The sequence below is a fragment of the Paroedura picta genome, chromosome 14 (genome assembly GCF_049243985.1).
Source record: "Paroedura picta isolate Pp20150507F chromosome 14, Ppicta_v3.0, whole genome shotgun sequence".
Classification (NCBI taxonomy): domain Eukaryota; kingdom Metazoa; phylum Chordata; class Lepidosauria; order Squamata; family Gekkonidae; genus Paroedura; species Paroedura picta.
Genome location: NC_135382.1, coordinates 22,074,211 through 22,099,163, shown reverse-complemented (window position 1 = coordinate 22,099,163; position 24,953 = coordinate 22,074,211). Strand labels below are relative to the sequence as shown.

The following is a 24,953-nucleotide window of genomic DNA, read 5'->3' as shown; positions in this document are numbered from 1 at the left end:
AATAAGAATAAGAATTGGTTCTTATATGCCGCTTTTCTCTACCAGGAGTCTCAAAGCAGCTTACAATCTCCTTCCCTTTCCTCTCCCCACAACATACCCTATGAGGTAGGTGAGGCTGAGAGAGCCCTGATATCACTGCTCGGTCAGAACAGCTTTATCAGTGCTGTGGCGAACCCAAAGTCACTCAGCTGGCTGCATGTGGGGGGAACGCAGAATCAAACCCGGCTCGCCAGATTAGAAGTCCACACTCCTAACCACGACACCAAGATGGCTCTCTTGGAAAAATTTAAATATACATAATAAAACCACATTTGGAACCTGCTCAGATTTTCAGATCTGCTAGCAGGATCTTATTGTGCAAAACCATCACTGTCAGAGGTCATTTACTGACAACCTGCAAGAGAGCATTTCCAGCCACTGCCTCTAACTGCTGGAATTTTTTCTCTTTGACCGTTCTGTTGCTCTGCAGTTCTGTTTCTCTGCTTGTCTGTCCTGTAATCTTGGACAGCGTTGTCTGGAGACAAGCAGGGAGAAAATGTGCTCAAAGGAGCAGTAAGTCTCCAATTGAGCCAGTCAGGACATAAGAGGAGATAATTTGAAAAAAAATATCTGGAAGTTCCTGCTCTAAATATGCTACCTACACATCTCCTCCAATGTCCATAGGATATTCTTCATATGCTGTTCAATCATGCACTATCCTTGTTAGATCCATGGGTTCCGCGAGAGCCCATAGAATTTCATTTCATGAAAGTACAGGAACCAAAAGTGAACCAGGAAACCCCACAACCAACCCCAACTTACATACAAAAGCCCCACAATAGATCTTCCTGCCAGTGTGTGCTATTGGTCAGTTTCACTTTAAACTGACTGGATCCAGCTCAGGGAACCTAGCTTCACACTCACAGTGGTCAATTACAGTACAGGTTTAGGATCCTGTCTCAGCTTGGTCCTCAGCAGAACTACAGGCACAATGCTGATTTTGCATATTCCGACAGGGCAAACAACCATGACCTCAGATTCTTAGTCAGCAAACTAAACTGGTAGGTCCCTGCTTTTCCAGGCCTGCTGTTGAAATCTGAAGCCCTCGGAAGGTCCCAGATTGCTTAACGTGACACTTGGCCTGTTTCTGGTTTTACTGTACTTGCTGTTGTCGTACTGGATATCTTATGATTTCTCCCTATTTTCTTCATTTCTTTAGAAAATTCGTATGCCGGCTCTCCAGAGACCTGCCTATCATGAGTGTTGCTTTGGAATAAACAGATAAATAAAATATACCAGAAAAAAACATACTTGCTCTGGAATATAACTGTTCAAAAATATCTCAGCAGTTGCAGAGTGTGAAATAGCAGGCTGGATGCAGCATGGAACCTTGGTGTTCATCCTCAACCATTTCTGTGGGCATGTGCTGGAGATGAGAAACATTCGGTTGCTACTCAAGGGCCACTTTGCACACTATGAAGTCCATGTGCCCGCCATGTGCATATTCAGGAGACATGGTCTAGGAGTTCCCCATTAGAAACTTGATTCTCAGCTGGGCTGAAGAATTGGCAACATGGTGCAAGGAGAAAGGGATTTAAGTCTTCCTCCCCGCACCATTTTCTCCACTTGAAATGGCTCCCAGGAGCAACTGCTTGTGCACTGGGGAAATTTACATGCACTGATGGCTAGATATGATGTCAAGAAAACAATGGGGGGGGCTGATGTCATGGCATCAATCCATGGCCTCCATGCACCTGATAATTGAATTCCCAGCATGGAACTCCTGGCACATGTCCCATCCAAAGTCCTTGGACAGGGGAAAGTACCTACCCCATGGACTTCATAACATGAGACTCACAGTGGGCTGTGTAATTATTTGAAGAAGTGAGCTGTGACTCACAAAAGCTCATACCCTGCCACATGTTTTTTTTAGTCTTTATTGTATTAGAAGAGCTGGTTCTTATATGTTGCTTTTTTTCTACTTGAAGGAGCCTCAAAGCAGCTTATGTACATTTGCCTTCCCTTTCCTTTCCCCACAACAGACACCCTGTGAGGTGGGTGAGGCTGAGAGAGCCCTGATATTCCTGCTCGGTCAGAACAGCTTTATCAGGGCTATGGCGAGCCCAAGATCATCCAGATGGCTTGCTGTGGTGGGAATCAAATCCTGCTCACTAGAGACCACCTCCTAACCGCTATGCCAAGCTGGCCTCTTGTTGGCCTCTTTCTCTTTTCTATTGCTACAGACAATCAGAGCTACCCACCTTGATCTCCTAAACAGAATTACATCCCTCTCCATAGGAATGTTCAGAATTAACAGCTGCACCTTTATTGAGGAGGTATTTGTTTGGTTGATGTTTAACTACTGACCAAACCTGAAATCACGTAGACGGAGGTGCCCAATTAGACCTGGGATAACCCAAGAGGATTCTTCAATGGAAAAAGGTTATCATTGGAAAACTGAGCATTAAATCAGCTATGTGTATATAAAGCCCTGACCATAAGTCTCTGTGAAACAGGGGCTGCAGCAAAAGCCTGCAAGACTTCCTTGACAACCAGTTTAGTACACTGGCTATGAAACAGAGGTAATGTATTTATGGGTTGTTTGCCCTGATGGACTATGCACAATCTATATCAGAGGTAGTCAAACTGCGGCATTGATTCAATTATTCTGACTGAACAGTGATATCTGGGCTCTCTCAGCCCCACCCACCTCACAGGGTGGCCGTTGTGGGGAGAGGAAAGGGAAGGCGATGGTAAGCTGCTTTTAGACTCCTTCGGGTACAGAAAAGCGGCATATAAGAACCAACTCTTCTTCTTCTTCACAAAGTTGTGTCGCTTCTAAATAGATAACTGCCTATTGCTCTATGCCTCCCCCCCACACACACACAGGGCCTTGCGCTTATTGGGTGCAAATCTGCTGGTAGTCCCCAGACCACGAGAATTATGCCTGGCCTCAACCAGGGCCAGGGCCTTTTCAGTACTGGTCACAACCTGATGGGAAGAGCTGAGGGCCCTGACAGAGCTTTGCCTCAGGGCTTGTAAGATGAAGCTCTTCTACCGGCTTTTGGCTGAGGCTGGGTGACTACTAAGATCAGGGATGCCTCCTCAGATTGGCTGGGACATAAGGCCTTTTCTCCCTACAGGGTGTCTGTGGTGGGGAGAGGATGGGAAGGTGATTGTAAGTCACACTGAGCTCCTTCAGATAGTAAAAGTTGAAGTATCAAAAAAGAAAAAAAGAAAGAAAAAGAAAAAAGCACTTATTTGAAATTGCCTAAGTGAAGTAGGGATAGGAGGGTGTTTTCCAAACATTGTGCAGTAGCCAACATTTCAGCTCTTAACACAATGGATACAAAACAAAAGAAGGGACATTTCCAATGCTAGGGTTGTATTTAACATCTAATTTTAGAAAATCAGGAAAGTACATGTTTAAAGAAAGCCCATGAGAAGAGGAAAGGGTGCATGAAGCATAAAATTGAAGGTGGGAACTTTGCAGTATTTACAGCTTGTAGTATCTACAGAAAGCTGTAAGAAATGCCAAGAATCTGACATGGGAGTGTGGAATTAAAATAAGCCGGAACATAATGCGAATGTCTTACTTGACCCTGCAAATCCTTGCTTCGCATCCCAGCTCTAGCTATAAATCCACTCTGTTTCCTTCAATAAGCCACAGTGTAATCCTGAGCCATTTAAATCCACAGGTTAGGAATGGGAAAAGTGCAATGCTGTTTAAAATTGCTCAGCACATTATTTTTTTTAATCACCCTTAAAATAACATTTAACAAACACAGCAGCGGTGTACAAACGAGGAGCTACAGAAACCTTTATTTCTTCTTAAAAGGTGGATTAGCGGAACAAACGATTGTTGGGGATTCTTTGGTCCTGGGACCCTTTTCCAGGCTGGGCTCAATCCCAGAGTTTGAGAGCCACAAACAGCTCTCAGCGGAAAGCAAAATCAAAAAAGGGAACTCCTTAAAGACTAGGGAAATGTTACTCCAACACAAATCCCCTATGAACTGTGTTTGGATGCAAGTGTTTGGAGGCAAATGATCAGTGCATGTGCAAAAGTGTGCCTAGGGCCTAGTCTGCACACATAGGATAATGCACTTTCAATGCGCTTTGGCAGCTGAAGTTTCCTGTGCAGAACAGGAAAATCTACTTCTAAAGTGCATTGAAAGTACATTATCTATTGTGTGCAGATTAGGCCTAGCACAGCAAAGCTTATTCCGGAATAACACCGCTTCTCAGGCTAGACTGATCTCCTCGGCTCTCGGGAAGCTGAGCAAGGTCGTCCCCGGCTAGTCTTTGGATGGGAGACCAGGCAGGAAGGCGAGGCTTCCCACGCAGAGGCGAGCAAGGGCAACCGGCGACGGGGCGCCTCTTGCCTCGAAAAGCCCACCAGGGCTTGCCACCAGCGGCCGGCCGCGACTTCCCGGCCCTCCCCGTCTCCAGTCTTGCAGGAGCCCCTGGCGTGGACGCCTCTTGCGCCTGGCAGCTGGAGACGAGCGCAGAGCCCTCGGGGCCTCCGGCAGGGAGCACATCCTCCCGCCCGCCTCCTCCTGCCCGGGGCCGGCGAGAAGGCGAGGCGCGAAAGGGGCGGGCGGGCGGGCGGCCTCTCCCACCTGAGCAGGGCTGGGCCGGACGGAGCCGCGCCCGCCCCAGAGCCGCTCCTCTCCCGGAAAGAGCGCAGGCGGGCGGACGGGCGCTTGGCTGGTCCCGACCCCCACGACAGGCATCGGCCCAGCAGGAAAGGCGAGCGCTCGGCCCGGCTGCCCCGCTCTCCAGGAAGGTGCGGCTCCCTCGCTCTCTCGCTCGCGGCAGGTGAGGCTCCTGGCATGGCCAGCATGGCCGCCGCCGCCTCTTCGTCTTCCTCCTCGGCGCCTCCTCCGGCGCAGCACCGGCCGGACAACACGGCCTTCACGCAGCAGCGCCTGCCGGCGTGGCAGCCGCTCCTGTCTGCGGGGACGGTGCTGCCGCTCTTCCTGGGCCTGGGCGTGGCCTTCGTGGCGCTGGGCCTGGGCCTCCACTTCTCCTCAGCCACCATCCGCGAGCTGGAGCTGGACTACACGGGCCTGGGCGACTCGGACTGTGCCCGCTGCGCCAACCTCAGCCGGCAGGCCCGCCACGCCCCCTGCACCTGCCGCCTCAACTTCTCGCTGGCCCAGCACTTCCCCGCCCCGGTCTGCCTCTACTACGAGCTCTCCAACTACTACCAGAACAACCGGCGCTACAGCGTCTCCCGCGACGACCAGCAGCTCAGCGGGTTCTCCTGGGCCCTCCGCAGCCCGCTGGAGGAGTGCCAGCCCTACCGCAAGAACCCCTCGGGCACCCCGATCGCGCCCTGCGGCTCCGTGGCCAACAGCCTCTTCAACGACACCTTTGACCTCTTCTACCTGTTCAGGAACGGCACCCAGGGCCGAGTGCCCCTGGACAAGAGGGGCATCTCCTGGTGGACGGACACCAACATCAAGTTCCGCAACCCCGAGCCGGTCAACGGCAGCTTGGCCGAGGCCTTTGAGGGCACCGCCAAGCCCCCTAACTGGCCGTACCCGGTCTACGACTTGGACAGGAACAACACCAACAACACGGGCTTTGTCAACGAGGCCTTCATCGTCTGGATGAGGACAGCCGCTTTGCCCACCTTCCGCAAGCTCTACTCCCGCATCCGCCTGGGCAATTTCTCCATGGGGCTGCCCCGGGGCAACTATTCCCTCCAGATAGCCTACAATTACCCCGTCGTATCTTTCTACGGAAGCAAGAAGGTCATCTTCAGCACTGTTTCCTGGATGGGGGGCAAAAATCCTTTCTTGGGCATCACCTTCCTGGTTTTTGGCTCGCTCTGCATCGTCACCGGCTTTGTCATGCTAGCTGTGCACCTAAAATTCCAGCATCTCAATGAGGCAGATTAGCAGACACGACAGTGACAACCCCCAGGGCATGGTGAGAGAGCTTTAGGAACCGTTTGGCCAGTAACTTCCTATTACGTCATAGCAGAATTAAGGCTAGATTGTAGCTATGGCTGGAATCCTACATGTGCGGGTCTAGAATCAATGGGATGCACGGGTCTAGAATCAATGGGACGTACTTCTGAGCCATCATAGATAGGATTGGTGTTTTGTGTGTTAGTCACTTCCATGGGCCTGGAGGCTTATGCAGATGATTTGGGATTTACTTTTGATTTACATACGAGAAACTGGGCATGGATCTAGGCTGTTTTGTAGACAGGGTGCTTCAGTCCAGGATGTCCCATATGATTGATGTAAGCCATATTTCACAGCTGTTTAGGGAGAGGGGGGGTTCTTATGTTACAGGTGAATTGATGCTCTGATTAAAAGCAGGGGAGCCTCTTGGTCATTGAAGACAGATGTCCTGTTGGGCTGGCAACAAACTGTTTTAGGAAGACACAACTGACACCGTGCTTATTAGACGTCAACAGTAATCCTAAACAAGCCTACTCAGAATCGTACTCAGGTCTGTTCAAGGGAGCCAGCTCCCAAGAAGATGTTCTTGGCGTTGCCTGTTCAGCACTTGCTTGCATCACATCCAAAGTGAAAGTCCTCCTTGACAGACATTACAGGGCTTTCAGGAACCTTTTATTTTCTACCTGTTTCCGACCAATGCGTTGACCTTATCCTGTTTTATAACATCCTTTGTACCATAAAAAGCGATTCCTTCAAAAGCAGTAATTCGTCAATGCTGGACAGTTCCACACACAAGGAGATGCAAGGCATACCCACTGGGTGGGCTGTTAGCAAGCGTTGAGTGTGTTGAAGTCCTGCTGCTTTATTTGTCGGATATTCAGAAAGTGCTGTTGGATTGTGTGCACTTTTACAACTTTGGGTTCTGAGACTTTTGTGTCTTCTCTTCCAGCTTCCATTCTATCCCTGCAGATATATCCATTGTTGAACTGAATGTGTAATAGGCAGGCAAAATTCATCCATGCATATTTCCTAGCAATATTCCATCAGAGTTGGTGTTGTGTGGCACCTAGTAGGAATTGTGGCCTTGAATTCCACTGTGCCAGGATATTCCGTGGGTGACCTTGACTTAGTCATCATCCTTCAGCCTAATTTCTAGGAAAAACTTGGAAACCATGTCTTATGCCTTGTAGGAAGTGTGGGAAGGCAAGAAGTATCTTTCTTTCTTGATCAGTCAGAGATTTCTTTTCTATTAAAAAAATCTAATTACTTGAAGTTTGAATCAAGTGGCATATGTACTAAGAATTGACACTCATTGTTCTGGCATGCTGCTTATGAGGTCAACTGTCCAAATGAGGTTTTCTACAGGTAGATCCCAGGTATCAGAGTAGACATGTGTTTGATAGCAGAGAAACTGTTGTATTAAAAGATTAGAAATTACAAAAGACTAACCTGTATGAAGTGGTTTATGAGTACTTCCTCATGCACTCAAATGCACTTACAGATCTCACTTTGAGGTCCGGAAGGAATTTCCCCCCAGGTCAGATTGGCCCACCTTCTAGCTATTCCAGTCCTTGAGGGCTTTTTGCCCTCTTTTGGGCATACAGCAAGGGTCATGGTGTGAGTCGTGGGGAGGTAGCTGTGAATTCCCTGTATTATGCAGGGGATTCTAGATGTACTAGATCAGGGGTAGTCAACCTGTGGTCCTCCAGATGTCCATGGACTACAATTCCAATGAGCCCCTGCCAGCATTTGCTGGCAGGGGCTCATGGGAATTGTAGTCCATGGACATCTGGAGGACCACAGGTTGACTACCCCTGTACTAGATGACCTTTGGGTACCACCCAGCTCTGTTATTTTAGATATTGGACTCCCATGTTTCCAACTCTTATTTTCTTATCAATGGCTAGGAAAGATCCCTTTGTCCAAATAACTTATGACTCTTTCTGGCTGTTATCACTTATATGTGGTATGGAGTACAACAGGAGGGGTCAAACCCAAAGACTCCTTCTAGTCTTGCTATGTATGCTTGGGGAATAGAGTTTCTAACTCTTGGCCAGGAAATACCTGGATATTTTGGAAGTGGAGCCAGGAGAGGGTGTATTTAGGGAGGGACCTCAGTAGGATAACATGCCAAAGAGTTTGCCCTTCAAAGCAGCTATTTTCTCCAGGGGAACTGATCTTGGTTGTATGGAGATCAGATGTAGGAGCAGATCGCCAGGTGCTACCTGGAGGTTGGCAACCATATTGGGGAGCATTGTCCAAACATGTTGGTTCAATTGGGGGTGTGGGATTTGCTCCTCAGGTATGCAGAAATGATCTCAAGCAAAAGCGTAAAAGGTAGGATGTAAAGAATCACTAATTTGGAACAACCGACTTGTCAGAAACAATACTGGTAGGTTGGTTCAGTCCTGGCTCTCATCTTCCCTACGGCAGGTAGCATAGAGGCTGGGTTCCCATGACTACTCTATGGCTGTAGTCTTCTTGCATATAATTTAGAAGCAAGGCCTAGTGCATTCAGTAGCAGCTACTTCTAGGTAGGATTTTTCTGTAATGGTTTGAAGGAGTTCTCTTGGGGAATGTCAGGAAACACTTGGGTGAAGCCACAGTCCTCAAGTTATTTGCAAACCCAAAAGGCATTAAAACTTATCTGTCTGCAAGTAGTTTTAGGATTATGCCTGGGAAGACGTTTATGTTTTGCTCCATGCTAATAAGATGTGGACGCTTTAGTGATTGCCTTTCAGTTTGGTGTATTCTTGTGTGTTTCAATAATGCTAAAATGGCAACTGTGTGTACCTTCTCATCTCCGAAATGAATACCTTGTACATGATGCACAATGAAGAGTGCCTTGGAAATGTTTTGTAGTGCCTACTGAGTCTTCTGACAAATTATCTCATAATAAATATTTTTATTCTAATATTGTAGCAGTGCACTGTTTGGGATAAGGGGGTTAGATGCATTTACTGTCATTTGCAAGCATTTATTTTTTAAATAAGTGATTTCTTTATTTTTAAAAAAACGATTTAAAAAAATAGATGTTGAACAATAAATATTACAAAATCTTCTCCAATGTATTCAAAAGATATGTGAGTTTGAACTCTTATCCTGGAACTCACTTTTCTAAAACAAGAAAAAAACAGAACAGTTTTCTACATTGGTCTATGCAGAATGGGTCTGAGTTCATTTGATTACTAAACAAGTACATTTAATCATTAATACTGCTTCCCAGACTTTTCTGAGACTGGTCCCTAATTGTAGGTGAGCCAAGACATCCTAATTATCTTTGGGTTATGTAATGGCTCCTGACTGGTTATCACCCCGTAATCTAACTGTTTGGGCCCCACAGTTGTATGCGAGAAAGGTTGAATTTGAGACTTGTTCCAAAATGTAAACACAAATAGTAATTTGTATTGTTGTAATCCTGAGAACAGGCCTCTAAGGCATATGGATTCTCTGATCCCTGTTTTGGAAATAGGAGGTGGATTGCTGATGCAGAAAGACTGCGGATTGCCTAAGATTTGAACTGAGGGCTTCCCAGTCATAAGATCAATCTCTTAGCTATTATAAGGCATAGTCAGGGTCAGCAGAATAGATTACTGTGTTGCAAGAGAGAGAATGGGGATAGTCCATTACATAAGCCCTGGGCAATTCCCCTTTTCAAAAGCAACTCCACCAAAGGAATTTTTCTTCTTCTAATTTTAGAAACACTTTAAAAAGTGGAAGGAAAGAGAATTCGCAACCTCCATTCAGAACACAAGAAATCTGGCAAAGATGATTATTAGGAGACTTTTAAAAGAACGCTTCCTTCCTTGGCTGTGCAATACAGTGTTTCTTACTTGAATGTGGTTCAAAGTGGTAGCAATTTCACTGAAAAGGAGATCAGGTACAGACTTATAGGGATGGTCAGACTACCAGTTCGGCTCATGCTGTGTTCACCGACCATGATGGTTGCTGTGATCTTAACTTTTGTTGGTCAGCCACTACATCTAATGGTTAAGGCAAGGGTAGTCAACCTGTGGTCCTCCAGATGTTCATGGACTACAATTCCCATGAGCCCCTGGCAGCAAATGCTGGCAGGGGCTCATGGGAATTGTAGTCCATGAACATCTGGAGGACCACAGGTTGACTACCCCTGGAAGGGACACATACCTGGAAGAGGGGAAAATCCACCTGAGATTTTTGATTTGTGGTATACTTAATTTTATTATTCTCTGTATCTCCTTTCTCTACTCCATACATAATTTTCTAAACTTCTATCGTGTTTGTTTACAGAGAGAGAGAAGAAGAAGAAGAAGAAGAAGAAGAAGAAGAGGAGGAGGAGGAGGAGGAGGAGGAGGAGGAGGAGGAGGAGGAGGAGTTGGGGCATTTCCACACATTAGAAAAAATCGCGTTATGCCAGTTGAATGGCGTAGCGCTAAAAATTATCACGCCTCTGGCCATTCCTCACCTTCCTACTGTTTCACTTTTGTCTACCGCCTTTTCGTGCTTCTTACACTCCACAAGTGCTGCTGGAAATGGCAGAAGAGAGCAACATGCTTTACACACGACTCTCTTCCGCCTGTCAATCAATCCAGGCAACAAACACCTGTGTCTCCCCTCTGTCTTTTCTATAATGAAAAGTCTTCCAGCCTTGCCTCATAGGAAAGGTGATCCCTCCATGCTCTGTGTTTTAAATCTTCATTGTAAACACACAACCATAGGGGTCCAATTACCATGGTCAGCCTATCCCAAATCAACCCAAACATAAACAGAGACCAATAAAATCAGAGTCCAGTAGCACCTTTAAGACCAACAAAGATTTATTCAATGCATGAGCTTTCGAGTGCAAGCACTCTTCCTCAGACTAAGAACTGACCATCATAACAGTAGGAATATATAAGCAAAAGTTAATTCTGTTACATTAGTAAACTGTGTCACAGCATCCAAACAGAGCCAAACAAAAAAAAGAGCTCTAAATAAATGTTTTATTGTGGCATGATCCTGTAGCAACGTAGAAATGTAAGTTTTTTATTAAAAAAAACTGTTTTACTGTTGTGGCAGGTCCCGTGGCAATGCAGAAGTGTATGTTTAAAAAAAATAAATAATTTTGGGACTTATGGGGGTACAGAAGTTTGAGTCCCCCAAACCACTGCTATGAAGGGATTGCTGGCTTGTGTTGATTGACAACCCAAGGAGCTGGGGGGAAACTTCAGGTTGTCCACGCTTCCTGCTTCTCCGCTGCTTTGTCAGGAGGAAAAAAGCTACAACAAGACGATGGGATAACATGGGAGGGGTCTCCTGCCAGGAAGCATGCAAATTATATGTTTACTATTATATGTTTGCAAGCAGGAGGCTGCAGGCATTTTATGCCTCCAGGCATTTTATGCCATGGTCTCAGTCTTCATATTTATGGTATAAGAGAGACATCTACTGGTTAGAGAAAATATTGCGTGTAAAGTTTATATTTTTTCTGCATTTAAAGTTTAATTATGTAGTCTCTATATCTGAGTCCAAGAGCACCTTTAAGAACAACAAAGATTTATTCAAAGCATGAGCTTTTGAGTGTCAGGTTCACACCAACACCTCTCCTGTCTAAGCCTTAGGGGAGTTGAGTGCCTTCTCCTGTCCCACTGTCATAAGCTCAGGCAAGCCTTCGATTGCCTCTTATTGTAGGCTGTGCACTAAATGTTTGTTGTCTCTTTAGATGCAGCCTCTGTCTCTTTACTTCATGTTTGGACCCTGCCCTCTGTGCAACTCTGTCTCAACTGGGAGCAGCCTTTTGTTAGCTGCTGGGATCCTCAGATGGGCGTCCCCTCAATGCAGTGGCTATAGATGGCACCTCCCTCTCCCCCACACTTCCTTTCTGTCTTCCAGTTCTGTCTTCCAGTTCCAGCTTGGCTGTGTGGAAACTTCTCTGCCCAGATGGGCAGCCTTAGGCATCTTCCACCTTGGCTAAGTTGGTAGAAACACTGTACAAATACACAGCCTCACAGCCTCCTTCCCCCACAGCCTTCTTCCCCGATCCTAAGAATTAAAAGATGTTCCCCCAAATAGGATCTTCACCATAAGATTTTATACAAGCCGAAGTGTGCACCATTTGCTCGAAGTGTGCTGTTCTCTTCCCTGGTGCGATGCTAGCCCCCTCCCCTTTTTGATGCCCTATGAATACAGGCACCGCAGACTGTGATGGGATGGAGGGATAAACTAGCTAATTCTGCCCTGCCATTCAAACAAACTGCAGGTAATTCTTAAGGATAACTCTGCAATTGATTTAAGGCAATTTTCTCTAGGTCTGCTAGAAATTAAATACTTATTTTAAAGGAGGCTGTGGGGCTGTCCATTTGAACAGTGCTGCTACCAACTTTGCCAAGGTGGAAGATATTTAAGATTGCCCCTCTGGGCAGAGCAGCTTCCGCAACCCAAGCTATAAAAGTTCAGAACTGGAAGACAGAAAGGAAGGAGGGGAGAGGGAGGTGCCTATTGGTGTGACCAAAGCAGACTCAGAGATGAAGCTGGGCTAGAAGTTAGGTGGAAACCGTGTCTTCCAGGCAACCCTTTACGCTTCTTGCCAAGACAGGAATATTTGTGAGTGAATGCTAGTTGGAACAACCTGCAAGTTTCCAAGGTTAAACTAGGAGTAATCAAAGGAAACTAGTGATTTAAAATTCACCATCTTTAACTTACTAATTTGCTTTGATTACGCTTGGCAAGAAGCTTAAATGGTTGGTGGGGACTTAGCTCTCCCCTAGAAAACATGGTGTGAATCTAACTTCTGCTGGCGGACAACCTGTGTCTGAAGAAGGGAAGGGGGAGAACAACCCTGTTAATATCCCGTCCTCCTGACTTTATTGTCTTATGCTGTGTAATACGCTGTGTAATTCACCTTGAGGCCTGGTGAAAGCCAATCTCTAAAATCATAAAACATTGCACAGAATAGTACAGAGGAGGAATCGACAACCTCTGGACAATGGATATGAAATCCCAGTTTCATTATTAAACCAGTATAGCAGGTATCATAAAAATGAGAACAGAATACCAAAACAGAAGCATGCGAGTTATTAGAACTATGTATATTTAACAGATTGCTTTTGTAAAGTTAATTTGCAGTGTTCCAGTAGGACCCGCAACACAGTGTAGTAACTCAATACAGAGGACCTAAATGGTCCAAATCCTGCTTATCATGTTTGCCAGCGACATTTCAGTGCCACTTTGAAGGGTGCCGGGGACTGTGTGATCCCAAATTGGGGTGTCAGATCTGGTGCCTTTGATTCATCTGGCCACGCCACCTGGAATTTTCTCAGAATGCTGGTGAAGAAGAGGAACAGTTCCATGCGAGCTAGGTTCATTCCTAGGCAGACCCTGGGGCCTGAGAATAAAGAGGAGAAAGGAAACCAGTGGTAATTAAAGAAGAAGAAGAGCTTTTTTGTACAAAGCTTTTTTACTACCCGAAGGAGTCTCAAAGACCCTTTACGCACTGGAGGTTTCATGCCGGGCTGCAGGCTGGAGTTTTAGTCGTGGCAGGTTGCCCCACCTCTTCCTGTGCCCACACACGGGGGCACATTTGGCCCAGTGCACCTCATCCGCCCCTGATTTCTGCTCCTGCCCGGGAGCTGGGTCAGTGAAGTTCCCAGTGCGTAAACAGGCAAAGCGGCTTACAATCACATTCCCTTCCTCTCCCCACAACAGACATCCTGTGAGGTAGGTGGGGCTTAGAGAGCTCTGAGAGAACAGCGACTGGCTGATGGTCACCCAGATGTCTGCATGTGAAGAAGCGGGAAATCAAATCTGGCTCGCCAGGTTGGAAGTCACCGCTCTTAACCCCTACACTGAGCTGGTTCAGCATCCATGAAAAGGTGCCAGTAACCTTTTTGGATTATATAAGTTTTTAGAGCTTTTTGAGAAGGTGGGGGAGCAACCCCAATAGCCACGCTACCCAACTTCATGTGGATGAATCTGGCAAAAGCAATCAAGACTTCTTTTGCATTTATAATAAGGGCAATCAAGCACAGTCTTTCATAAAGATGTGAATTAATACGACCAACTACGCCAAGGGTCCCCCATCTGTACAGCCAGTCAAAGGCTTATCAGGGGCCTTGTTAGTAAAAGCCCCACCTGGCCCCTCCCACTTTCTAAAACACTTGGTGGGCATCAGGAAAGCTGCTGGCAGGCACCACCTCAAGGACCCCTGTACTACATGCAAGATCTGCGGTTCCCAGCATGGGCTCCATGGTGCCACTGGTAACATTTCCTGGTACCCATGTGGCAGCATCCACTCACTGCTTTCAAAATTCCAAATGTACCCACAGGTTGGGTGAATTTGGAGACCCCTGCTCAAGATACTGTAGGAAGGCTTGCCTCTGGCTGGACGAGGGGGAGAGATACTCAGTAGGGTTTTTTTTTTCGCCTGCCGCCTTAGTAGTTGCAATATTATTTATTAAGGGATGTTATGGGATTTTATTGTGTTTTATCTTTTTATTATTGTAAACTGCCCTGAGCCCACTAGGGAACAGTGGTATATAAAGCCAATTATGAATGAATGAATGAATGAATGAATGAATGAATGAATGAATGAATGAATGTGATTGGCGGGAAGCATTTGCAATCTTCGCTTCACTTACAAGCACCAATGAAGTTCCCTTGTGATACAGGATCATAACAGTTAAAAGATAATCATAGGGTTGTTGTCCTCTAAAAGTGATAAGCCATAGGTAGAGCATTTAGCCATTAGAACTCATGGTAAAAGAATCAGTTTGGCTGCTCTTGAACATGACACGACTTGGGACCTATTCAGGTTCAGAATTTTTTGTCCTGCTTGATGATGTAGGATACATTTTCATAGAGCTCATAACACAAGTCAGGTAGAGCTGATGCCCCCCAAGAAGCAAGCGTTGAGGTCAGATTGTCAAATTTCTCTGTGGCAGCTGTGGACTCCCGTCTTTTAAGTGGTAACAGAAGGAATATACCTGCTGAGAATGGCAGGAAGGCTTCAGGCTTCACAAACTCTCCCTTCTCATTCAGGAAGTTGGAGGGGTTGAATTCTAAAGGGTACTTCCACTGAGACTCGTCGCGGTGTACAGAAATGAGGTTGGTGACAACTGTGGTGTCCTGCAAAAACCGAGCAAAACTAAGTCACAAGGAAAGGACACAAGAAGTACAGGCATCTATCCAGGAAGCCCTTGTGGCACAGAGCATCATACTCAGGAGGAATAAAGTAGGTTTTTATATCCCACTTTTCTCTACCTTAAGGAGTCTCAAAGTGGCTTACAATCACCTTCCCTCCTCTCCCCACAATAGGACGTTTTTCTTGATTTGCAAAAAGTTCCCAGTCGACGCACCAAAACCACATTCAAAGATGGTCTGAACCTGCCTTATTACTCTGCTCCTTCCTTTCATATCGCCCAAGCAACGTTTCCCATCTTCAGCTTCCTTGAAACCCTTGATTCACACATGCACAGACACCAACATGATCCTTATTGAACTCCTTCAGGCTTTACCTTAGGGATCGTGTAACCCAAAAGCTGCACGTCTTTGATTGGGGCATGAGGTACTCCCAAGGGCACCACATTTGCAAAGCGCTGGACTTCATGGATGACAGCGTTCGTGTAAGGAAGCCTGTCCCGATCTTCGTACTTGATGCACGGGTTACTTCCGAGAACAGCATCGAGTTCCTCATGGCATTTCTCTAAGAGGCCAAGATTGAACGTTATGTTCATGGTGACTTCAGTTGGCAATATGTATATACATCAATTTCACTTCAATCCTTTTTCTTCCTCCATCCCATTTTGGACTGTTCACATTTGTCTTAGAAGAAGAATTGGTTTGCATGCAACAGTTTCTAAAAGTACATTAAATTGTTCCACCACTGGGGCAATCTTCCCAACCCAACATTGGTAGCTGGACAGTTATTCTTATTGATGCAAAGAGGTGGCAGGTGACAGTAGATGAGCAATTGGGATGTGAGTGTCCTGCATAGTGCAGGGGGTTGGACTAGATGACCCATGAGGTCCCTTCCAAATCTATTATTCTCTGATTCTCTGATTCTATGCATTATGAAACACATAAATGGAGTGTGTAATATGTAACAGCCAGATGTGTGTTGGGGGTTCTTCTCAATTCCCTCTCATATCTTGCCTCATTTGGATCAGAACAGCAGGGTGTGCAGAGGGATAATTCACTCTTTCCCCCTCTCTTAAGTGCTACACCAAGATGGCTCTCAAGAGTGCTTAAGTTCCAAAACCACGAGATTTCTAATAGTTAGCCTTTCCCATCTATTATAAACCAGCATATCTGAAGACCTAATCTACCTAAACTAAAGCTTTTCAAGATGATGTTGACAATTATGTGTACGCTCAATCCGTGTATGATTTTGACAAATTATTCACACTACCCGCATGAGGCATGTACCAACCTTGGATGTCTGGGAAAACCATCATGTAGAGCAAAGCCCATAGAAGTGTGGACGAGGTTGTCTCTGCTCCACCAACAAAAAGGTCAGCTATTATGATCATCAGGCCTTCCTCTTCAAAACTGGATCCTTTATCCTCTGACTTTCATGGGAAAAAATACCAAAGAGGATTGTTGTTTTTTTTAGACTTAGACTCAGACGCAGGGCTCAGTGTCGTCTAATGGCTGGTACACAAAGATACGTTAGTGTGGCAAGACAGAGGGCATCCCAGTCAGAATATGTGGTAAAGTAATTGAATTAGTAGTTAAAACATGTAGGTGGATCCCAATTTGACTTGAGTGATGCCTGGCAGCTTGAATAGTCCCTGGTTGACCAAATTTAGCAGAGCTTGGAAGCTAAGCAGGGTCATACATGGTTAATATTCCATCTGCGCCCTCTTCCTCCCTCCCTCCCCCTCTAGATGATATTGGGGCTATTGTTAGAGCTGGGGTGAGTTTGCTGCTGTGTCTTAAGGGCTTTGATATATGTAATCTGATTTTTATGTCTGTTTTAAGGGGATTTTATTGGGGCTTTTATTCAGACGACTGCGACCTGCCGAGAGCCTTCAGATGTTTATGAAGCTCCAAGGAGGCATCAGCTTTTGGTCTGCAGAGAACAGACATTTGGGAGCATCACAGGAGGATGCTTGACCAGAAACCACCTAACCTCTTGCAGAAACTCCTTAGATTTTGTCAATGGCCCAGCCATTTTGTGGCAGACATTTTGTTGTACTGTCCATTCGCTACTCTCAAAGGTTTCCACAGGGTCAACAGGGATGGAAACCCCTGGGTTAGAGGAACAGGAACACTGCAACTGAAAACTTTGTGATCTGTAAACTTTAAAGAAATCTGAAAACAAAAGAAGGGAAATGTACACATTTTGATTGTGCCCGTAGACTGCTAAAATGTCAAAAAAATCAGAACTGAAGATTGAATCTGAGGCATTTATTAATTCCAGGTGCACCTTCAAATTTTCGATTATGTTCCACATATTGGTAGGAGGAAGAAGTAACATACTAAAGAACATTTTGGTGCACAATTGCATACAGACGTTGGCCCAAAGGTGGGATACCTTCTGTATTTCTTCCAGATATGCATCGACATAGTCACGGGGCTCTCCAGGAACAAGTGTTGCCCGGTGCTCTTCCAGCTCTTCTGAAAAGAAGGCAAAGACCTTCTTCATGTTATTGAATATCTTCTGATGGGGCAGAGGAAGCCCCCTCACCAATGGTACTGCATCGTAAAGCTGTCGACAAGCCAAAGAGTCAATGTTAACTGATCAAGACAAGATGTCCAACAACATCTTGGTGTGCTCACTGATTGCTAGCTAAAGCTTGAATCTGGCTTAACTAGGGCTCCTTGGTTTTTCCATTTGCATTTTCCTCCATTGTATAAGACCTGGCTATTTGCTGGGAAGCTGGATAATGTTACAGCACCCCCTCTGGCCCCAAACTAGCTTCTGCAGACAAGAATGGCACCCAAGTCTACTGAAACATATTTGCCCATGAGTAATGATTTCGGTAGTGAATCATGTACTCTCGGTTCGCAAAAAACACAGGTGCTTCAATGGGCTGAAATGGAACTCTAACCTCTTCCTAGTACTGCTTCTGTTACAGAGCCTTGAAAAATAAGTCAAGTGAGCCATCCAAACCAAATGAATACAGGGCCTTCAGCATTTGGTGCTCTATCTGCCGTATAGTGCTCAAAATATTAATCCTGGCACCAGAGAAGGATCTAGTTGGCTGGAACGCAGAAGCGTAAACAGGAAGAGTTTGCTACCTGCTAGCCAGAAATATTTAACTATGTTTTCTGTAGAACAAGGTTTGAGTCCAGGGGTACCTTTAAGACCCAGCTATAAGCTTCCTTGTCCACAGACACTTCTTCAGATACAAAGGGAAGAAATGTACATGCACACAAAATCTTAGACCCAAATAAATTGTTGTTGGTTCTTTTTCTAAATAGATTTTTTTTATTTTAAAAGGAAAAACAACAGACAAACAGAGAAGAAAGTGATATCTATATCAATTCACAACATGTACAGATTACTTGCTTGTTGTTCTTAAAGGACTTCCTGGACTCAGACTTTGTTCTGCTGCTTCAGGCCAACACCCACCTGAATCTTCTGTAATGCCATAAACTGGCTGGAACTGCACTACACATATAGATCCCGGTTACCAACTTTTATATAATGCAAGTGCATTGAGATTTAGAAGAACAAGAAGAGTTGGTTCTTATAGACCCATTATGCACGGGGGAAATAACGCACATTCGGGGTGGAATGGCAGCGACTAAAATCACCGATAACGCACGGAGCCGACTGCAACTGGCCGCAGCTTCGGTGCATGCCGCCGAAAAAGCCGCGTCAGTGAAACGCGGAAGAAAGCGCAGCTTCCGGGTGACCAGGGCGCAACCAGAAGCGGCGCCCGGATCGCCGCGTGCATAATCGGTTACTCTGGGTTTTGCCGCCGCCGTGCCCTGCCCCGTGCATAACCGGTGTGCGTCGCGTCTTCCCCCTCCGCGTTTTCCATGTGACCCGAAATCGCCGTTTCGGCGGCCGTGCATAATGGGCTATATGCTGCTTTTCTCTACCCGAAGGAGGCTCAAAGCGGCTTACAGTCGCCTTCCCTTTCCTCTCCCCACAACAGACACCCTGTGAGGTTGGTGAGGCTGATAGAGCCCTGATATTACTGCTCAGCCGGAACAGCTCTATCAGTGCCATGATGAGCCCAAAGTCACCCAGCTGGCTGCATGTGGGGGAGTGCAGAATCAAACCTGGCATGCCAGATTAGAAGTCTGCACTCCTAACCACTACACCAAACTGGCTCTTTACAGGGTAATGCCAGCAAGTCTGTCTTCTGCCCCAGTTTTTCCATCTAGGGCAGGGGTAGTCAACCTGTGGTGCTCCAGATGTCCATGGACTGCAATTCCCATGAGCCCCTGCCAGCAAATGCTGGCAGGGGCTCATGGGAAATGTAGTCCATGGACATCTGGAGCACCACAGGTTGACTACCCCTGATCTACGGTAAACACCGGTGGGGGTGGGGAGTCATTTTCAGCAGCTCCTGTTGAGCTGCAGCCCTAAGCAGACGTAGTGTGCAATTAGAAATAAAGAAATAAAAGGAAGAACAGACAACACAAAACATTCACTTCTATCCTCAGCTACCTTTGCCCAGAATCCAGCCGCCAGTTTCATATTCTCATGCACGACGTCTAAGATATTTCTCAAGGAGTTGTCTTCATGCACAAAACGCTTCCCAAATAGAAGCACAGAGATAATGTTGGTCACGGCATTGTCGACAAAACAAAAGGGGTCAAAAGGCTCCTCTGTAGCATGAAACAAGAAAAGAGAGGGTACTGACTGAATTTCCTCGTGCATTTTCTCTACATAATGTGCTTTCGCCTATCATGTCTTAGCTGTGGGGTATTTTGGATTCCATCAGGATGTTGGGTCAAGACCTAGCCAAACCTGCTTACCCCTTTGCTGAAAATCTGGAGTTGCAGCTGTGTTACTCACGCATTCTTTCCTCAAAGTTTTGCATCAAATAACTGGCCTCATCCAGTATCTTCTCCTCCACTGATTTCTTGCCCAGCCCAAAATTCCTGAGAACTGTCAGTGAAAATCTCCGTTGTTCCTTCCATGCTTGGCCGTAGGGTGCAGAGATCACACCTGCAGGAATGCACAATAGGAAATGTCAAGGTCTGTTAAAATCCTTCATCAGCACCCACAGTGGTCTGCCACTTCCTAGGTTGAGTCATCAGGGGGAGCCAGACAAATCTTCCTGGTTTTGGCATCCTTCAGTCTGTTGCTTCCGTCTATCCTGCACTGAGCCAAAAAATCTAGTTTAAAAAGCAACCAGTTTAGACTGCTTTATTATACTAAGATCGTTGTTCTGCATTGCATAAAGAACTCTGAAAAACTGCAAAACCCAGAGTATCCCATGCAATTTTAGTATCTATTTTGTTTTTCATCTTTAATTTTAAAAATTCTTTTAATTTTACTTTACAGTCTTTCATCACATCTTCACACTGTAGTAAACTATCCAACATTCGCCTCCTTTGATAACCTTTTATCATCTTTTGTCTCTTACTAACTATTACTGGTTTATGATCTGAAATTAATCCAGGCAATATTTCTGATTTAATCACATTCAAAATAATGTCTTGTGTATCCCAGATTATATCCAAATGGGACCAGGGGAAAAAATGTAAAATCTGGCCTTGAAATCCTTACAGGGTTGCTATAAATTAGCTGAAATGTGAAAGCACTTTCACAAAAACCTGGAATGCCCTCAGCAAAGTAACACTCCCAAGTGCTCACACATGCTTAATTAATGTGTAACTTCAGGAAAGAGGGTGGGGTTGTAGAGATGAAGGCAAACATAGACAAAATATTTGCACTTTGTACAGGAAAGCTGATGCCATTGTGACTCGTTAGGAAGGAATGCAGCAAAGCAATGCTGAGCAAGATAACTTTGATTAAAACGTCAGACCATGGAGAGATTTTTCCAGTCTGGTGGGGAATAAAAATATAAAGAATGGGCACAAATTGTGTTTGAGTTTGCTGTCTGAATGTGGATTCACCATGCATATAAAGCAGCCTTTTCCAACCTTTTGACCATGGAGGGGTCCCTGAAATAATTTTTCAGACTTCAAGGAGCCCGGGAAGTGATGTCAGCTCGCTACAACCCTGGAAGTGACATCACTACCCGCTCCCTAAGCCCTCCTTTTGCTCCCTCTGCCTTTACTGTTACTGTGGCAGTTCTGTCTCATGCAAGCTGGAATGAAGAGCAGGAACTGAGAAAACAGCCCATACCCCCCCATACCAAGCCACTTCAGAGCCCCTGCAGAACCCCTTCAGAACTGCTGCAGACTCCCAGGGATCCATGGACCCCTAGTTGGGACTCCCTGATACAAAGAGTGGAAAAGTGGGGAAGCACCTGTTACTATTGTGCTAGCTCAGGGGGAAATATTAACCCCCCTCCTTCTGCTCATAACACTAACAAAGGTTTGCTACTGTAATTCAGTAATTAGTTGTCGAGCAGCCGTGCAGTTTGGCATTTGAGAGCCTTCCAGGTGCTGCTGAGCCTTTTCCCTCTTGAAGCTTCCCTTCCACAAAGGACTTTCACTCTGATCTCATGGCTTGATTTGCCAGCTGGCTGTTGTGTTGCTGGGTCTCTAATATGGTCAGGTTGGCTATTCTGACTCTTCTTTATTCTTCCATTAACTCAGCTCCTTTTAGACTGCATAGCCCAGGGGTAGTCAACCTGTGGTCCTCCAGATGTTCATGGACTACAATTCCTATGAGCCCCTGCCAGCTAACGCTGGCAGGGGCTCATGGGGATTGTAGTCCATGAACATCTGGAGGACCACAGGTTGACTACCCCTGGCATAGCCCCACCGTTAGGCTTGCAGAACCCAAAGATGGAGGAAGCGGATGGAGGATGAAGGGTCATGAAAACACAACTATATGGAATGCCAAAGGACAACGTTCTGTTGGGGCAGGGGGACATCAGCATTAAGCACTGTGTTCAAAGCATCTGGTCCTCTAGGAAGTCCCCTAAGTTTGGAGTTGTGCCATTGAAGCAGAACAGCAGAGGGCAGTCCTCGTCTTCAACTTCAACCCAGGGGGTCCCATAAATACTCTCCCAAAGATAAATAACCCAAAAGGAAACTGTAACTTGGAAGTGATCCAGTACCTTTCCTTTTAGTGAGGACTTCTATGGTAGGGTTGAGTGGCCGTCCAGCAAATTCCGTTCCTTTCGTCACAAGGACCTCTTTCGCCAGCGAAAATCCATGGACAAACACAAAGCGAGTCCCTCCCATTTGCAGACTGAAGAGAGGGCCATATTTTTGGGCTAGCTGAAATTTGTTTTTTAAAAACTAGTTAGCAGAATCCCGGGGACAATAGCTTATGCTCAAGAGTCATGTTCTCAATATACATAATATGCAGAGGAGAGGACATGCAGTAATGGGTTTAAACTTCAAGTACAACGATATAGGATAGATATCAGGAAAAGAAATTCACAGTCAGAGTAGTTCAGCAGTGGAATAGGCTGCCTAAGGAGGTGGTGAGCTCCCCCTCACTGGCAGTCTTCAAGCAAAGGTTGGATACACACTTTTCTTGGATGCTTTAGGATGCTTAGGGCTGATCCTGCGTTGAGCAGGGGGTTGGACTAGATGGCCTGTATGGCCCCTTCCAACTCTATGATTCTATGATTCTATGATTCTACATCAGTAGACTTGAGCAGAGTTATTTGAAGAAAGGTGGTAAATATCGGCACCCTTTCGAAACTGAATACTGATTGGGAAAACAAGATGCTAATATTATTCTGCATAGGAATGAAGACAGCATGACTAGTCCCAACCTGTCTGAGAGAAAAGCCAGCACTTGGAGAATCAGAATCGCATCAGAATCACACACAGAGCTGGAAGACACCACAGAAGGCCATTCAGTCCATCCCCCTGCCCCCCTCACCTTTTCAGGTACTTAAAGATCACACACTCATGACAGGTGCTCAACCAATCTCTCCCTAATAAATTCCAATGAAGGAGACTCTGCCACCCCCCAAGACAGCATGTTCCATCTACGAACAGCCCTCACTGTCGGAAAATGCTTTCTAATATTTAAGTGGAACCTCCTTTCCCATAATTTGAAACCATTGCTCCTAGGAAGAAGGAACACAGAGATGGGGTTTTGTGGGTTCCTTGTTGCTGCGATGGCTATAGGGAAAGGAAAGCAGTGACACAGATTCCGCATGGCAGATTTCTCTGCTGTTCCCCTGCCCCAGTCCCCTAGAAGCGGCCACCCCCTCTCCCCTGAGCTGCCAGGGCACTGACTGCTTTTTAATTGGCACCAGAATATCATTACACCACTACAACATTTTTCGCCCTACCAGGCTTTCTGAATCCCCAGTTTTCATTGTGAAAGCCAGCCCTTTTCCTTGTGAATCCATGGCTCTTTTCCTTCTGTCTCTGCCACAGAAGAGGCGAGAGACTTTTTAAAATAACGAAAGCTGGGGATTCAGAGAACCCCTACTTCTATTGTTACAACGCTTCATCAATATAATGATATTCTAGCGCTGAATAAAACAAGAATAAAAAGCCGTTCAGCGGCAGGGGAGGAAATGTTTGCTGCAGGGACAGCAACAAGGGAAGTTGCTGCCTGGTGAGTCAGAAAATCCCTGTTTCCCACCCACGCGGCGGCCATCCAGAGTTCACCGCAATCTTTCTCAAAACGTGAGAGCAATGCAGGCTGGAGAAAGACTTGAGAAAAGCCAGTAAACCCCCCCCCCCGCCGCCCAGAGAGGCACAAATGCAGCACGATGCTGTGAGGGTAACCCAACTTTTCAAAAACATTGCATTTGGAGTGGATAACGTACATGGAAGACATACGGTTGAGGCTGGGGCAGTGGGTAAAGATCAATGCCCCCCCCTTAATGTCAAGCTCTAACCTTGATTGTTTTGTCTCTCCTTTCTCCTCCCTCTAGAGCGCAGGGGTAGTCAACCTGTGGTCCTCCAGATGTCCATGGACTACAATTCCCATGAGCCCTTGCCAGCGAAGGCTGGCAGGGGCTCATGGGAATTGTAGTCCATGGACATCTGGAGGACCACAGGCTGACTACCCCTGCGCTCTAGAGGGAGAGGTAGGGGTTGGGGGTTTTCTGCCATGTTGTAGACTGTTAGTTTTACTGTATTGGTACTTTTCTGTCCATGTTAATTGGGGTTTTAATGGGGTTTTTAAACTGGACATTCTGTAACCCTCCAGGAGCCTGCGGGTAATAAATTTAATAATAACAACAATAACAACAACAACAACAACAACAATAACAATAAAATTCACAATGACGATGATCCGCATTGGCAGCAATAGATTCCTAAGTAGTATCTCAAAACCAAATTCATATGCAATAGTTTAATGGGTATTAAAAACTCTCTTTATAACATTTTGAGGACACCCCCCAAGCAAATCAAAAAAGCAGTCTTCTGCAGAGAGATTCAAGATACATCTGCCCGTATTCTGCCACTGTACATTGGAACTACTGTAAAAACATCTTCCTAGCTCTTGCCTGAGATGCTGACTGTTCTGCTGTGACAAGTTTGGAGATGGTGGGAAAGGGACCTACCTTATCAAAGTCCTTCAGAGGATTATGCAGGTTGAACTGCAACAAGTTTCCAATCAGCGGCAGAGGTCTCGGTCCTGGAGGGAGTTGCTTGGAACGGCCGGTCTTCCAGAAAAGGTACAATACAAAAGAAAGGAGCAGAAAAGCACTGAAAACTTCCATGGCGACAGTGAACTTTCCTGACAACCGTATAATGAGTGCTTTGAGCAAACCACTTCCTTCTTCATGGGAGAAAGTAAACTTTGTGCAGGAAAAGCATGCACTGCGCAGCTGCAGACTTGGCATGCATTAGGGATCAGGCAGCCACAGCCAAGAAGTGCAAAAGGATTTCAGAATTCAGCATAATGATTGGTAATAGCTCTTTTGGGTTTATTTATTTGCAGCCATAGGCCAGAGATAAAATATTTTAACAGTAATATCTCAAGACAGCACGGCTTGGAGCTGGAGAGTCTCCTTGCTTTGATCTTTAGGGAGGAGTTGAAGATGGTTATTTACTAGCTACTGGACTAAATTACTA

The 24,953-nt window shown here is 45.9% G+C and overlaps 2 protein-coding genes and 1 long non-coding RNA gene across 3 annotated transcripts in view; 2 read left to right on the top strand and 1 right to left on the bottom strand.

The window, feature by feature from the left end:
• Nucleotides 1–1,272, top strand: part of LOC143824000 (uncharacterized) — a 37,829-nt gene extending 36,557 nt beyond the window's left edge. Inside the window, exon 3 of the long non-coding RNA XR_013226664.1 lies at nucleotides 1,199–1,272. This is a non-coding gene — a long non-coding RNA (uncharacterized LOC143824000). The remainder of the gene's footprint in view (nucleotides 1–1,198) is intronic.
• Nucleotides 1,273–4,533: 3,261 nt separating this feature from the next.
• On the top strand, nucleotides 4,534–8,811 carry TMEM30B (transmembrane protein 30B). The gene has a single exon (XM_077310028.1). The coding sequence runs from the start codon at nucleotides 4,812–4,814 to the stop codon at nucleotides 5,883–5,885; it is 1,074 nt and encodes a 357-aa protein (XP_077166143.1). The 5' UTR covers nucleotides 4,534–4,811; the 3' UTR covers nucleotides 5,886–8,811.
• A 1,864-nt stretch (nucleotides 8,812–10,675) lies between these two features.
• LOC143823902 (cytochrome P450 2J2-like) lies at nucleotides 10,676–24,680 on the bottom strand. Its single transcript, XM_077310610.1, has 9 exons — nucleotides 24,440–24,680; nucleotides 22,013–22,175; nucleotides 19,831–19,983; nucleotides 19,480–19,640; nucleotides 17,389–17,562; nucleotides 16,282–16,420; nucleotides 15,368–15,555; nucleotides 14,837–14,978; nucleotides 10,676–13,239 (listed from the first exon to the last, which is right to left on the bottom strand). The coding sequence occupies exons 1-9, from the start codon at nucleotides 24,596–24,598 to the stop codon at nucleotides 13,052–13,054; spliced, it is 1,467 nt and encodes a 488-aa protein (XP_077166725.1). The 5' UTR covers nucleotides 24,599–24,680; the 3' UTR covers nucleotides 10,676–13,051.
• Between the last annotated feature and the right edge of the window lie 273 nt (nucleotides 24,681–24,953).